Source organism: Aquarana catesbeiana, linkage group LG02 (genome assembly GCF_042186555.1).
Source record: "Aquarana catesbeiana isolate 2022-GZ linkage group LG02, ASM4218655v1, whole genome shotgun sequence".
Classification (NCBI taxonomy): Eukaryota; Metazoa; Chordata; class Amphibia; order Anura; family Ranidae; genus Aquarana; species Aquarana catesbeiana.
This window is the reverse complement of record NC_133325.1, coordinates 294,256,069-294,272,792: the sequence shown is the minus strand read 5'-3', so window position 1 is coordinate 294,272,792 and position 16,724 is coordinate 294,256,069. Positions and strand designations below refer to the sequence as shown.

At 40.7% G+C, this 16,724-nt stretch overlaps 1 protein-coding gene across 1 annotated transcript in view; it reads left to right on the top strand.

Moving 5' to 3' along the window:
• The window catches only part of TUBGCP3 (tubulin gamma complex component 3), a 179,763-nt gene that overhangs the window by 131,907 nt on the left and 31,132 nt on the right, over window positions 1-16,724 (top strand). Inside the window, exons 17-19 of the mRNA XM_073614518.1 lie at window positions 308-443; window positions 11,599-11,687; window positions 11,773-11,904. Of these exons, the coding sequence (XP_073470619.1) occupies window positions 308-443; window positions 11,599-11,687; window positions 11,773-11,904 (357 nt within the window). The remainder of the gene's footprint in view (window positions 1-307; window positions 444-11,598; window positions 11,688-11,772; window positions 11,905-16,724) is intronic.

The following is a 16,724-nucleotide window of genomic DNA, read 5'->3' as shown; positions in this document are numbered from 1 at the left end:
TTATTATTATTTTTTAAGCATCCGATACTGTTCATTATCTTTAAATTACGCTAACAATGATACCCATTAGTATCTATAATACTGTGTGTTGCTGTAGACCATTATTGTACATTATTTACCTCACTGTTTTGGTAGAAATAAAATAATTTTGCCCAGCTCGTGTTCTGCTTACACAGTTTGGCCACAAAGGCTACACGCAAAGCCAATAGATTAGAATAAATGATTTGACGCATTATTCCACAATACAAGCTTATTGATTCCAAAGTCATCAGTTTGTCCATTATCAAACACCTTTTTGTTTTTTTAGGTCTTTACCAGAGAGTGTATGAGCCATTATCTGAGAGTGTTCAACTTTCTTTGGCGTGCAAAGAGGATGGAATACATTCTAACAGACATTTGGAAAGGACATATGTGCAATGCAAAATTGTTGAAAAGCATGCCAGGTGAATTGTTTGGTGTTATATTTTTATAAATTAGTGCATTGGTCCACCTTAATATTTTCATATAACTTTGACTAAATTTGTTTCTGCTATTTACTCACGTGTAGGGATTTTGTACTGTAAATTGATTTCAGAGAAAAGTCCTTTGACTTTCCCTAAAAAGCAGAGGCTGCTAGGGTTCCAAAGACCATACTGGTATTTCTAAATTCTGAGAATCTGCATTTAGTTCTTGGATCCCAAAAAAAGGTTTTTATATAGGACGATCTGCATTCCTGTAATTCGGATTTGTAAGAATTTACCCAGGGTTTCAATTTGTTTGTTGAATGCAGTCTATAGTATATAGCCAAAGAAATGGTGCCGGACACCAGGTATCTTAACCCCTTTAGATCCGCGCTATAGCTGAATGACGGGTACAGTGTGGATCTGCTTTGTCGGGAAGCCGTCAATAGACGTCCTTCCTTTTGCATGCTAGCCACACCCCCCTGAAGGGCGCGCACTGTGATCTCCTGAGTCAATGAGACTCGGGTTATCACAGATCGGAGTAAGGGGTCGATCCCGACCCTTTACCATGTGATCAGCTGTCAGCCAATTTTTTTTTTTCACGCTGACAGTGTGAGGAGAAAAAAAAAGCTGATCACCTTCTTCTGTTGAAGGGAAATCGGTCCCGAAGAGGAAGAGGCGAATATGTGCCCACCAGTACCGCCTGCCAGTGCCACTTGTCAGTGACCACAGTGCCCACCAGTACATATGTTCCAGCAATCAGTGCCACCTATCACGGCCTACGAGTGCCACCTATCAATGCCCACCAGTGGTGCCAATCAGTGCCGTCTAGCAGTGCTGCCTATCGGTGCTGCCCGTCAGTGCCCACCAATGCCACCTACCAGTGCCACCTCATCAGTGCCCGCCTATTAGTGCCCATCTCTTTCCGCCCATCAGTGCAGCCTAGCAGTGCCCATCAGTGTAGCCTCATCAGCGTACATCAGTGAAGGAGAAAAATTACCTGTTTGCAAAATTTATTAACAAAATATAAAACAGTTTTGTATTTTTTTTTTTTTAAATTCGGTCTTTTTTAATTTTTTTAACAAAAAATAAAAAACCCAGAGGTGATCAAATTTCACCAAAAGAAAGCTCTATTTGTGGGAAATAAATGACAAAAATTTCATTTGGGTACAGTGTTGTATGACCACGCAATTGTCATTCAAAGAGTGACAGCGCTAAAAGCTGGAAATTGGTCTGGGCAGGAGGGGGGTTTAGGTGCCCAGTAAGCAAGTGGTTAAAAACTGTTGCTGCAGTAAAACGATAATACATTATCTATTGAACCTCAAATTGAATTTTAGTAAAGGCACATTATAACTGCTTCCAAGACCAGTAGGCATCTGCAAGACATGATGTGGTGGATTATGTAATTCTTGGTGTTTTAAGAAAAGCACATATTGATACATGGAATTGGATGCAAGAGGCTTTTAAAAATCTCACTGCATATGTAATATTATATTTTATGGAGGTTGTGGCAAGAAACTGAAGTGGGCATATACTGAAAAGAGATTACAATTCTTTTTTTCATTTCATTCTGAGTGCAGCCAAATCCAACAAATCTTAGAATTATCCAGGCAAATCCTACAAGTGCTTAATTAAGGCAAAATCCTGCAAAGTGCTTTAATTAAGTGTCATTAGAAAATCATAGTCATGAACAGTTTTTGATAGCATAAACCTCTTTTTAATACATTCTGTAAGGTTTTAGATTTTTTTAAGATTGCCTGCAGTCTAATTTAAAAAAGGAAAACTGTTGTTTTAAAATGAGCAGTCATAAAAATCGTTAGATATAACTTTGACATTCAAATAAGAGGGCAACTACTATGCAAACCAGTATTTCACACCCATAATCCATGGTCTTTGGCCCACTTCTGCTAGAGCAGACCAGTCTGTACACTGTGTCATTAGAACTGACCTTTGTTTCATGGTTCATACTCAGCCACAAAATACTGGTGAAGGACTCGCAACACATTTGAATAACGTTTAAGTTCAGATTCTGTATACCCACAGAGCATTTTTTTCAGTTTTTATACCCCTACGGAGTAGTTAATAGGTATCAGTCATCTGAAAGTAAATGTACATATTCGCCAGCACACCTGGAATCTTCAGTTATCGTCCATAGGTTTTCATAGCGGATAGATCACATCACAAAGACAAGTGCAACGTTTCGGAGCCATGCAGGACCCCTTTATTCACATACCCGACGAAGTGTTCCTGCGTGGCTCCAAAACGCTGCACTTGTCTTTGTGATGTGATCTATCTGTAATAAAAACCTTTGAAAGATAACTGAAGATTCCTGATGTGCTAGTGAATATGTATGTTGACTTGGTGTTTCCGGTATTCAGCCTGTAATCACTGCAGCACCTATTAATGATGAGCCTTGTTTCCAGGAAGGTGTGCAATAGGAATATTGACTAGACTCATCTGAAAGTAAGGCATTTAAAAAGTTATTAAGTGTGTGCTCATTTTGAGTACAAAATTTAGCTTTGTGGAGTTTCCTTTTATTCTATATTTAAAATGTAAGTCTGCATTAAATTATTAGGGAGGTTTCCACATCACATCAGTGGCAACATCTTACTCCAACAGACAAACTGACTTTAGCATTAGCGCCCTTCAAAATCTTTATTTTCTTCATATATTTGATCAATCACATTATTCTGATACATATAAATGGAATTGACAAAAGTCTTCCCCTTCTAACTGGGTAGCCAATGACATCTCTGTGGTGTATTACATAATACATTGGGGGATTGTACTAAATATATATATTTGATTATGTAAAAGAATTACAGAAGATGGGGGAGGTATTAGGTTGCTTACCGGTTTGCTTTAATGAAGACCCTCTGAAGTGCCGGTTGTTGCATAGTTCGGTTAAAAAAAAGACACAAGTCCATCTAGTTCAACCAATAAAAATTTAAAAATAAAACACAACCGTACAATCCCATATACACAATTTTAGACACACAGTTGATCCAGAGGAAGGCTAAAAACCCCAGCAAAGCATGGTCCAATTTGCTACAGCAGGGGAAAAATTTTCCTTTCTGATCATCCAAGGAGGCATTCTGATATTCCCTGGATTACAGCGCCAAAGTAGTTCATTGAAAACTTCAAGCTGACAGCCGCAAAGGCTGCCGAACCTTGTAGTTTTCCTTTCACAGAGGACTGTGAATGAGTGACGCAGCCGGGTGGGCGTAGCCCCACGCGGCCCCGTCTTTTTTGAATTATGGCAGCAGACACGGGGCGAAGATCCCCAGTCTGCTGCCATAGCGGGGATCTGGAGGGGGCGTGGGGGCTGGTGCATTCATAACATGTTACATGTGACATTGGTGTCACATGTAACATGTTATGAAAGGTGAACTTATCTTTTAATACACAAGATGCTATTTTGCAGGACTTTGTATATTTTCATTCTGAACTATACACTTTTCAAAACTACTAGACCCATAAAATCTCTTCACTCCCATAGTTAGTTTTTTTTTTTTTTCAAAATCCTGGAGACTTTCTAGCCTCCCCTTTTACACTTGAGGAACTCCAATCTGCACCTCATTCCTTCCCAAATATTGTCAGATCTTTAAGAGGTATTTAGTAACGTTCTCCACAGAAATCTCACCATCCTCAACAAGCCAATAAAGTGCTGATTTGAAACCAGGTAAAGAGTCTGTGGACCCCCACTTATATTGGCCCATTTCTCATCTGCCATGTAATATCAAGATCTTGAGGAGCGTTTCAGGTGGTAGACATAGCAAAATCATAATGTCAGTGATCCACCCAGATCAGGCAGGATTCATGCCTCAAAAATCTACATTGATCCACCCTGTAGATTTTTTCTAAATATGAAAATACCCTCTGATAACCTGGCAAATAAGGCCTTGCTGTCTCTCAGTGCCACTAAGACATATCACAGCATGGAATGTCTATACTTCTGGCCAGTGCTCAAGAAATTTGGTTTTGGAGCAAACTTTTATTGCATGAATCAAAATTTATATATGCTAATCCATTGGTGGCAAAACATAAAGGAGATAGGTAGTCTCCAACCTTCACGTTGGGAAGGGGCACCTAACGAAGTTTTCCTCTTTCTCCACTGTTTGCCTTGACCATAGAGCTTCTGGCTGATGCTGTGATAAAAGACAATGTAAATAGTGTTGTTTTCCACAATGGTGATATACATGAAAATATCATGCTGGCATGTGCGGATGCTACCTTTCTTCTGTTGGGTGATACCATTTCCTCCCTTCAAGAGGTGATAGAAGCAATGGAACCCTTTGACAGCCACTCTGGTTTAATACATTGGTCCAAATCTGCATTCAAATCTGGATGGTGACTGCTCTCAACCAATTACCCCCTCTTTCACAATACCACTCACAGACACACTTACCTAGGCATTCAAATTACCCCAGATATTACTAAATATTGCCAAGTATGCCATTTTTGCTGGGTAATTAGGTTCTGGGTTCAAATCTGGAGTAAGCTCCCCCTCTCTATCTTTGATTGGGAGAGCACATCTTATAAAATATGTCTGCCTCAAAAGCTATACATTCTCCATAAATATCCTAATTGGAGCACTAATGATGGCAGCCTAAAATCAAACCGGAGCAACTACAACATGCCAAGTGGTAGGAGTTGCCCTCCAAAAGCCTTGACTCTACTACCTTGGAGCAAAGCTACAACGTTATTAGTAGGTCTTAAACAATCCAGCCAGGCAGAAGCTGGTGGGGTTGATGCTACCATGTATATTAATTTAACCTACAGAAGTTTGGACTTGATGCCCAAAGATTTTGTAAGCTCAATACATTGTTTTCCACATATACACTTATGCATAAAGTTTGGGACATTACATACAATACTTATTACAAGTATTTAAAAATGGTAGTATTGAAGCCCAACTTCAGGCATAGCAACAAAAGTAATACCCTTGCAGTGAACCTCCCGTCCTTCCCACTGCAAGGGTTAAGTGCTTATTATGTCAAGTGGTGCCGGAGTAAGGTGAAGTGCGTACCTTATTCTGCACTCCAGCAGGAAGCGGGGGAGGGGCAGACCCACTGCAAGGGTTGATTTTTTATTTAAATGTCTGTAGTTGTGCTTTAAACCCTTCTCAGTGTTGAAGCAGCAATACACCTTGTCACAGCACATGCAATTTTATTATGTCCAGTGGAAACATACTGTATAAGCCCAAATAAATGTGGGTGGGTGGTATCTAAGCCCTTACACCTATTACCAATCTTATGCCAAACACCATGTTTCCCAAACCATTCTACTTACAGAATACATTAACGCTTACCCTTGCAAGTTGTAGATAAATGGGAGAGAGATGTGGGATCTGTTGACAGAGAGCAAATGGAAAAGCATTCTAGACTTGGTCACGGAAAATTCGCTTAATGTGACACAGAGGTTGACTCAATTATACATTGTATAAAAAGCCTTTAATATGCCCCTGAAATTGTTCAGTATGGGGAAGCTAGATCAACTCACCTGTAGCAGGTATAACAGAGCCCACGAGGTCTCATTCATATTCTTGCCCAAAACTGAATATATATTGTCAACCTGTGACTAACACACAAAGTAGGATATTTCAATCAACCATCCCCTTAGACCCTAAAGTACAGTATCTCACGAAAGTGAGTACACCTCTCACATTTTTGTAAATATTTTATTCTATCTTTTCATGTGACAACACTGAAGAAATGCTACTTTGCTGTACAGCTTTTATAACAGTGTAAATTTGCTGTCCCCTCAAAATAACTCAACACACAGCCATTAATGTCTAAACCGCTGGCAACAAAAGTGAGTATCCTAAGTGAAAATGTCCAAATTGGGCCGAACTAGCCATTTTCCCTCCCCGGTGTCATGTGACTCGTTAGTGTTACACGGTCTGAGGTGTGAATGGGGAGCAGGTGTGTTAAATTTGGTGTTCTCACTCTCTCATACTGGTCACTGGAAGTTCAACATGACACCTCATGGCAAAGAACTCTCTGAGGATTTGAAAAAAAGAATTGTTGCTCTACATAAAGATAGCCTAGGCCAGTGATGGCAAACCTTGGCACCCCAGATGTTTTGGAACTACATTTCCCATGATGCTCATGCACTCTGCAGTGTAGTGGAGCATCATGGGAAATGTAGTTCCAAAACATCTGGGGTGCCAAGGTTCGCCATCACTGGCCTAGGCTGTAAGAAGATTGTCAAGACCCTGAAACTAAGCTGCAGCATGGTGGCCAAGACCATACAGCGGTTTAACAGGACAGGTTCCACTCAGAACAGGCCTCGCCATGGTCGACCAAAGGAGTTAAGTGCACGTGCTCAGCGTCATATCCAGAGGTTGTCTTTGGGAAATAGACGTATGAGTGCTGCCAGCATTGTTGCAAGGGGTGGGGGGTCAGCCTGTCAGTGCTCAGACCATACGCTGCTCACTGCATCAAATTGGTCTGCATGGCTGTTGTCCCAGAAGGAAGCCTCTTCTAAAGATGATGCACAAGAAAGCCCATAACAGTTTGCTAAAGATAAGCAGACTAAGGACATGGATTACTGGAACCATGTCCTATGGTCTGATGAGACCAAGATAAACTTATTTGGTTCAGATGGTGTCAAGTGTGTGTGGTGGCAACCAGGTGAGGAGTACAAAGACAAGTGTGTCTTGCTTACAGTCAACCATGGTGATGGGAGTGTCATGGTCTTGGGCTGCATGAGTGCTGCCACCACTGGGGAGCTACAGTTCATTGAGGGAACCATGAATGCCAACATGTACTATGACATACTGAAGCCGAGTATGATCCCCTCCCTTCAGAGACTGGGCCGCAGGGCAGTATTCCAACATGAAATATGAAAAAGCAGTGCAGCACATAAACATGAAATGTCGTATATGTCGCACATATATCTGGCAAGATAAGCCAAGTGTATATTGCCAAGTACGTCCAGACGGAACAAAGGCACACTTTACCTCTCAAATGGTTAACAAAACCTGAAGTGAGGACAAAATAATGCACTATAATTCACGTCTTTAAGTGGACATAAGAGCACACATTAATAAAAAGATAAGAAATCTGTCATACAACTAATTGGAAAATTAAAAAATGAATGATCATCCATTATAATTGTGCGTTAACCCGCGTCTTCATTGATCCTCATAAATGACATAAATACACATATTTACATGTTAACATACACTCAACGATCAGAGATAAAACAATTTACGTCAAAATCAACGTTCAAGCCTGCTGGTACTAAAACTTTTGTCTCATATATCCAGTAAGGTTCCCTGCGGCTGAACTGGTGTATTAAAATACCTCCTCTCCAATGTTTAGTAACTCTTTCGATGCCCCAAAATTTCAAACCCCTAGGGTTCTGGTTATGCGCCAATTTAAAATGCCTGGATACATTATGTGTTATTAGTCCTCTCTTGATGTTGTTTACATGCTCCCCTAGTTTTACATGAAGAGGTCTAGAGGTCCTACCAATATATTGTAGGCCACACTCACACGTAATTAATTGTTGTATCTGATATTTTTTATTTGTTACTGAAGCCAGAAAATCTTTCCGCTTCTTGATGTTACATGTAGAATGCTTACAGGCGGTACACCGCCCACAAGCATGAAATCCAGAGAGGAAAGAGAATAACCGACTTTCCGATTGAGTCGGTGGGTTGATAACTCCTGGGGCCAAACGAAAAGGAGCTTTTTTATATATGAATTATGGTCGCTGCGGTAAAAGAGGGCCCAATACCTTATGCTGTTTTAGAATGGACTAATTATCACAAACTGTCTTCTCAAACTTTTTATGCTGGACATTATAGTTTAATACCATCTTAAAATTTGAGACCTCAGTACTGATTTCTCTAGTCTGATTAGAGACCAATTTCTGTCTGTCCATAGTTCGCACTCTCTATTTCATTTCATCCAAGATAAGTTTCTCATACCTTTTTTGTTGGAACCTAGACGAAAGAACCTGAGATTGTGTATAAAATCTTCCTCGCGGGTGCAATTCCGCCTGAGCCTAATAAATTGACCTCTAGGGATGTTGCACAACCATGACCTATGGTGGCAGCTCCCCAGAGGTATATAGGAATTCCGATCATTCAGTTTGAAATAATTGCACAAGCAGAAGACATCACCATCTTTAGAAATCTCAAGGTCAAGGAAGACTATTCGTTCTGTGCTTTTATTGCAAGTCAGCTGTATATTCTTGGTATTATTATTCAATGTTTGAATAAAACTATCCAAACTAGGACGATCTGCCTCCCAGATTAGAATGAGATCATCAATAAACCTATAGCAGGCAAGTTCAGGGGGGCGATTTTTTAAAAACAGCCTCTTCCTCCCAGTGGGCCATAAATAAGTTAGCCAAACTAGGAGCAAACCGGGCTCCCATTGCGACCCCTCTTGTCTGTAGGTAAGATTGCCGATCATACCAAAAATAGTTTCTAGATAAACAGAAACTAAGGCCTTTTGAAAGGAACTTTTTATATTTCCTTGGAAGATCAGAGGTAGATAAAGCTCATTGTTCCTAATAACAGTGTACAATGAGCTGAAATCAGCAGTGACAAGGATACTAGAAGGTGTACAACTGACCGATTCAAGAACCTGTATAATGTGTTTGGTGTCTTTGAGGAATGCATCTGTCTTAAGGACTAATGGCTGAAGGAAGGAGTCAATATACTGTCCTACTCTACAAGAAATAGAATCAATTCCATTTACGATAGGTCTGCCTGGTGGATTGAAACTATCTTTATGGATCTTCGGTAGGCAGTATATTATAGGGGTCCTGCAGAAAAAAGGGTCCAAGTAAGCTGCCTCTTTTTTGGTCAGAACACCCCTAGTCTTACCTTCCTCAACTAGCACATGTAGTTCATCCTTATAATCCAACATCGGATCTTTAGTCAAAATTTTATAAGTGTCATGGTTACTCAATAGCCAAATCATCTCCGCTTGGTAATAATTTTTGTCCAAAATAGCCAGACCGCCTCCCTTATCAGCCGAGCGTATGATAATCTCCTTCCGCTCCTCCAGAGACTTCATACCCTTCCTGATATATTGGGGATCCACCACCTTCCTTATCCTCATCCTGTCCAGATCTTTAAACACTTCTAAATATTTGTTATCAGTGTTTAAAGGATTGAAAGTGGACTCATTGCGAAGATTTGAGTGGATACCTACATCTGCTGTGGGGGTTCTGACTGGGTTGGATAAAAAGTATTTTTTGATGTTCAAACTCCTGATATATTTGTGAATGTTCACATAAGTCTGGAATTTATTAAGGTTCTGTGTAGGGGCAAATTTAAGCCCTCTATCCAGAACAGGCATCTCGTCTTCATTCAGTGAGCTACTGCTTAGGTTATAAATACCTATTCCTATTGGAGTTTGGGTCTTTTGTACTCTCCTACCCCCTCTCCTTTCTCTCTTTCTTTCCTTTCTTTTTCATAGTGAGCCATTTCCCTGTGAGGTTTGCTGAGATGTATGCCTCCACCATTCCCCCGGGTTCGGATTGTACAATGGGGGGCCCCTCCCTGGGCCACTCTGAGCCCCTGAAAAATCCCCCCTTCCCATGTGGCATGATTTTGCAGAGGGGCAAACCCATTAGAAATCGGAACTTGTCCACCCTGAGGGTATTGCGGTTTTCCTCTCCCTTGATAATTGGTATAAGGAGCTGGATCCTGCCAATAATTATACCGATTATGAGAAGACACATAATTATGTTGAAACTGAGAATTATTCCTGAAGGGGGACTGATGAGATCCTCCTCTTCTTCCTCTTCCCCCAACATGATAATGACCCCGAACACACCTCCAAGATGACCACTGCCTTGCTAAAGAAGCAGAGGGTAAAGGTGATGGACTGGCCAAACATGTCTCCAGACCTAAACCTTATTGAGCATCTGTGGAGCATCCTCAAACGGAAGGTTTGGAGGAGCGCAAGGTCTCTAACATCCACCAGCTCCGTGATGTTGTCATGGAGGAGTGGACGAGGACTCCAGTGCAACCTGTGAAGCTCTGGTGAACTACATGCCCATGAGGGTTAAGGCAGTGCTGGAAAATAATGGTGGCCACACAAAATATTGACACTTTGGACTCAATTTGGACATTTTCACTTAGGGGTGTACTCACTTTTGTTGCCAGCGGTTTAGACATTAATGGCTGTGTGTTGAGTTATTTTGAGGGGACAGCAAATTTACACTGTTATACAAGCTGTACACTTAGTACTTTACATTGTAGCAAAGTATAATTTCTTCAATGTTGTCACATGAAAAGATATAATAAAATATTTACAAAAATGTAAAGGGTGTATGTACGAGGCTGCAAAATACATTGAAACTTGAACACTTTATTTTCTGTTCTGTAATGCTTTCTGATACATTACCCATATGCCGAAACTCTTAATATACCTGACTGAATAGCAAACGTGAGATGCACAGTTTGTATTTTGTAATTGTTTTATTGACATTTTAGTATTCAATAAAGAAACTATGATTGAAAAAAAAATTGAAGGTGGGTACCCCTCCCTTTCCCCAGCATATGCAGTTGATAATGCTTATTTTGTCTGCGAGGGACTAACTGAGTAATACCTACCTTAGTTCACAGTCCTGAGGGAGAAAGCCTGCTGGAACATGAATTAAGATTAAATTTAGACAAAATCATTGTTGTAACTGTGCATATGCATAGGAGGCACTTAATTTAATTGACCTTTAAGTGAGATCTGTGAATTTAATTCAGAAAATGGACATCACAGAATAATGAAATATTATACCAGGCTGTTCATAAATATGCTGCATTTATTAATATACCAATCAAGACATTTTAACTTTCCAGATCTCAATGAAATCTAACGTGAAGGCTACCACTCCTTTTTTTTTTTTTTTTTTTTCACTGAAAATGCTAGTTGTCAGGCTGCTTGCTGTACTCACCCTGTTTTAATCATTAGCGTCTGTAAGCCAGAACAAGTATTCAGATATAGGCTTTTGGCTTTTCTCCAATTTTCCTTATGTTCATACTTGTTGTGGATCAATAGCACTGAGTCAACAGCTACAGTAGGTAACTAGCCTTCAAAAGAAGGTCAACAACGGCAGCCCCATATTTTCTTTCTGCTTTAAATCATATACGTACTCTCATTTTTCATATATTTACTATTCATTTCCATTACAGAGCTATCTGGGGTGCTTCATCAGTGTCACGTCCTGGCTTCAGAAATGGTCCATTTCATTCATCAGATGCAGTATTACATCACATTTGAGGTACATTTTTGTTTTATGTTTGACTTTGGTTATTAATGTTCACCCCTCTTTGAATTATGGTTTACCCTGATTGTGTTTTCCTTAGGTTCTAGAATGCTCATGGGATGAACTTTGGAACAAGGTGCAGCAAGCACAGGATTTGGATCACATCATTGCAGCTCATGAGGTGTTTTTGGATACAATCATTTCTCGCTGTTTACTTGATGGTGACTCAAGGGTAGGTTTACTTTTTGTTTTAAAAATTTGTTTATGAAAAACAGCAATACAGTTTATTTATGGTAAAAGTAGTTTCTACCCATATAAACATTTACCAGCGAATGAAAAAATTAGAACTCTGTTGTGCTAGGTTCCCATAATCTATGTATATTCACAGTATTCTCCCTTAAATTAGCCTTAGTCTCTTAGCGCCGACTCCCCCTGACCCTTTAAGAGGTTTGACGCCAGGCTTAAGATCACATGACCGCTGTGATTAGCTGTCATGTCTGTCACATGATCTGAAAATGGCTTTCGGTTAGGGGACAGTAACTACTGGGAGCGTGCGCGCTCTCAGCACAGGTGTACTGGCAGCAATTCACGCAAATATGCGACCCCTTGGCGCTAAGGACCACACGTCGAGAGGCCGCATATTTGCATACAGCTGGCGCAGAGGGATTAATAAAGTACTTGGCGATCCTGTGATTTTCCTACTTCTGGCCTTAGTTACTGTTCTGGGAGGACAACACTATACAGCCTCTATACAGATTGCATACTTGTGTTGTCAGAAGTTGGAAGCTATGCTGCTGGGGGTTTTCTTCCTGCCACTCACCAGCACCAAGGGTTAGCAGTGGCTTCACCACATGTTAACAACTGAATTTAATGGTAATTTCATGTCTCTGTTTACTAATTAATTGTAGGAGTGTAAGGAAGCAGTGTTGAAGGTAGCATTTTGGCTGTGGATTACATGCTGCATTTACAACTACTTTAAAATGGCACAAACCACCAATGTTTGTGGGGCAGTTTTTTGAAGGGTAAATTAGAGCAACCCCAAAGATTTGTCCGTTCTTCCTCTATATAGTAAAAATCCCATTGTTAGTAAATACCACCAAAAGAATGCTTGCTAGGTCTCAAAAAATAATTTAAAATGAATTTGGATACAGTGTTGCAGGCAGAGTAATTGCCAGTCAAATTAAAACAGCTCTGAAAAAATGCATCCTTACCTTTTGAGAACAATGGGGTGGCCCCTAAGAATCGCACATCTAGGTGTCCTGGAGCGGTGAGTAGAGTGGCAACCTCAGCCTGGACTCCAACCAGGCCACACCCCCATACAAACCTTTTGTGTTTTTTTTCATCTTTATCATCCCCTGAGGGTCACAGGAAACCTTTAAGGTATACCACTACCTATAGGATTGAATACTGGCAAACAAAAAGCCTTAAATAAACCCTCCTACTACCAGCATGCCTCATTTTTTTTTTGTAATAGGAAACTGCTCTGCTTTGTTAAAGACTAACATTTTTATCTTAATCGTACAGTACAGTACAGAACACAGGCTCGATATTCATAGACCCTAGGTTAGAAGCTGCTACCTTCGGGTGATTAGACACTGGCAAACTTTTGGGCACGCTCCCTGGAGACCTCCGTTTTTTGCCACTGTCTTTAGATGTTGAATCTCTTCTCCCTTATGGAGAAGTTTCTTTGCTTAACTAGGTCTTATTAACTTCAAATTCTTCATTCAACTCTTCACTGGGTTGTACTATAACGATGGAAGCTGTGCATCCGGATTGGTGCAACCTCGGTAATAACTTGGGAGCAGTATGATGACCTCACACTGTTGGGATGGCCTGTAATGTTGCTTCAGGCACTGGATTTTGCTTGGGTACTCACCTTGGCATTGAGTGCAACAAGTGTAGTTAGCCTTGGGGTGCTACACAGGTCTAGGACCGTGGACCATCCTTATGGATCCTAAATCCTATCTATCCTAACCTAACTGGGGAAAGCAGGTGATGCCTGAACCTACAGTATACAGGGACCCACAATGTGGAAAGGTTCGTCCTGTTATTGGACCAATACTTATGCCTCATAGCAGGAGTGAGACTTAATATCTGAACTGCTTGCAGTTCACTTAGTGTATTAAGTGTAAGTGAATAGTATTTGTTTTTACATAAAAACTGTCAACGAACTGGGAATGTATTTGACTTTTTTCACTTATTGAGTGCGTAAACTTTCAGACTTGGTGGTAAAATATCAAAAATATAAAAAAGAAGAATTTGCGCTAAATAAATAGACCTGTGAAGCAATAGCTATAGGAAACATATGCACTCACAATAAATGATAAATTGAAAAACCAATATGATGATGGTAATACACTAACACAATATATAAGAACAAATATGCCAGTGAGACAAAACCGCCAGTGAGACAAAACAATATGACTAAGATATAAAAAAAAGAAAATAAAAAATTAATGAACATATGATGACAATTATCAACTAAATAGTGATAATAGTGAGTGCTAAACTCCAACAGGAGAATAGTAGAAAATAATAAATTACAAAAATTAGTCCATATGTGATAGTAGTGACTGTAAAAAAACAAGTCAAAAATATGTCAAAAATAGTCCATGCAAGGTAATTATTGACTCGTCCACAGTGACATAAAATCCAGACACCCCAGAAAGTGTGAAAAAATAGGAAAGTGCCTCCACCTGAGCAAACGCTGCCGCTTACCAGATCGCCATGGTCCCTTGTTACAGGAGACCACAGAGCGCAAATGGCTTGTAACCCAGCCTGGGATCTCTGTGTGGTACACTGAACTCCTTAGCCTCAGCAGTGATGGTTTTCACACGAGTGGGACATGGTTAATGGATCCCTATAGAACAACAGAAGGCTTGCATAGTGTAAAACCTTTAACATTTATTTAAACTATATAAGACGAATGGACACTTACATAAATGTAGAGTATAAACGACATTAAAAGATCGAGCCGGCCGGCTCACAATAACAGCCCGTAGCTTCTGGGACTAGTGTAACTTGCGGTGACGTCACTATGTCGCGCCTCCCTGCGCATTTTGTCACTCAAAAGGACGTCGTCATGGGGCCAAAATATCAACCATTCAGAGCTTTGTCTCCAGTGGCTGACTACAGTGCCTTGCAAAAGTATTCACCCCTCTTGGCATTTTTCGTGTTTTGCTGCCTGTGTTTTGCAACCTGCTATCAACATGCATTGTTTGAGGATTTGCATCATTTAATTTACAGAACATGCCCACAACTTTGAAGATTTTTTTTTTTTTATTGTGAAGCAAACAACAAATAGGACAAAATAACAGAAAACAGTCATTGTGCATAACTATTCACCCCCCTAAAGTCAATACTTTGTAGAGCCACCTTTTGCGGCTATCACAGCGCCAAGTCGCTTTGGATAAGTCTCTATGAGCTTGCCACATCTTACCACTGGGATTTTTGCCCATCCCTCCTTGCAAAACTGCTCCAGCTCCTTCAAGTTGGATGGTTTGCGCTTGTGAACAGCAATCTCTAAGTCTGACCACAGATTTTCTATTGGATTGAGGTCTGGGCTTTGACTAGGCCATTCCAACACATTTACATGATTCCCCTTAAAACACTCAAGTGTTGCTTTAGCTGTGTGTTTGGTGAACCTCCGTCCTAGCCTCAAATCACACAGAGTGGTACAGGATTTGCTCAAGACTATCCCTGCATTTAGCACCATCCATCTTTCCCTCTACTCTGACCAGTATCGCAGTCCTGACTGCTGAAAAACATCCCCACAGCATGATGCTGCCACCACCATGTTTCACTGATGGTGTTCTTTGGGTAAGTGATGTGTTGGGTTTACGTCAGACATAGCGTTTTCTTTGATGGCCAAAAAGTTAAATTTTAGTCTCATCAGACTAGAGAACCTTCCTCCATACATTTTGGGAGTTTCCCACATGCCATTTTGCAAACTCAAAATGTGCCATTTTTGTTTTTTGCTGAAAGTAATTGCTTTCTTCTGGCCACTCTGCCATAAAGCTCAACTCTATGGAGCGTACGGCTTATTGTCGTCCTATGTACAGATACTCCAGTCTCTGCTGTGGAACTCTGCAGCTCCTCCAGGGTTACTTTAGGTCTCTGTGCTGCCTTTCTGTATAATGCCCTGCTTGCCCGGTCCGTGAGTTTTGATGTGCGGCCGTCTCTTGGCAGGTTTGCTGTTGTACCATGTTCTTTCCATTTGGTTATGATAGATTTGATGGTGCTCCTAGGGATCATCAAAGATTTGGATATTTTTTTATAACCTAACCCTGACTTGTACTTCTCAACAACATTGTCCCTTACTTGTTTGGAGAGTTCCTTGGTCTTCATGGCAGTGTTTGGTTAGTGGTGCCTCTTGCTTAGGTGTTGCAGCCTCTGGGGCATTTCAAAAAGGTGTGTATATGTAATGACAGATCATGTGACAATTAGATTGCACACAGGTGGACATCATTTCATTAATTATGTGACTTCTGAAGGTAATTGGTTACACCAGAGCTTTTTATGGGCTTCATAACAAAGGGGGTGATGGGCATACGCACATGACAATTTTTTATTTTTGAAAAATAGTTTTATGTATATATTTTTCAAATTTTACTTCACCAACTTAGACTATTATGTTCTGATCCATCACATATAATTCAGATTAAAGGGGTTGTAAAGGTAATTTTATTTATTTTTAAAAATAACTAACATGTCATACTTACCTTCACTGTGCAGCTCGTTCTACACAGAGTGGCCCCGAACCTGCTCTTCTGGGGTCCCTCGGCGGCTGTTTCAGCTCCTCCCCGCAAGAACTATCCACCTTAATGCGAGCTCCCTCGCATGGTGGTTAGTTCTTGCGGGCGCGCTCCCGTGATACAGCCGGCGGCTATAGCCGCTCACTGTATCACTCGGCCTCGCCCCCCGGCGCGCCGCGTTATCGGATGTGATTGACAGCAGCGCAAGCCAATGGCTGCCAATCAGCGACCAGGCTGAGCTGCAATAGAGATGACGGGAACGAGCAGCGGATATTCGAGGTGTCAGGTAAGTAAAACG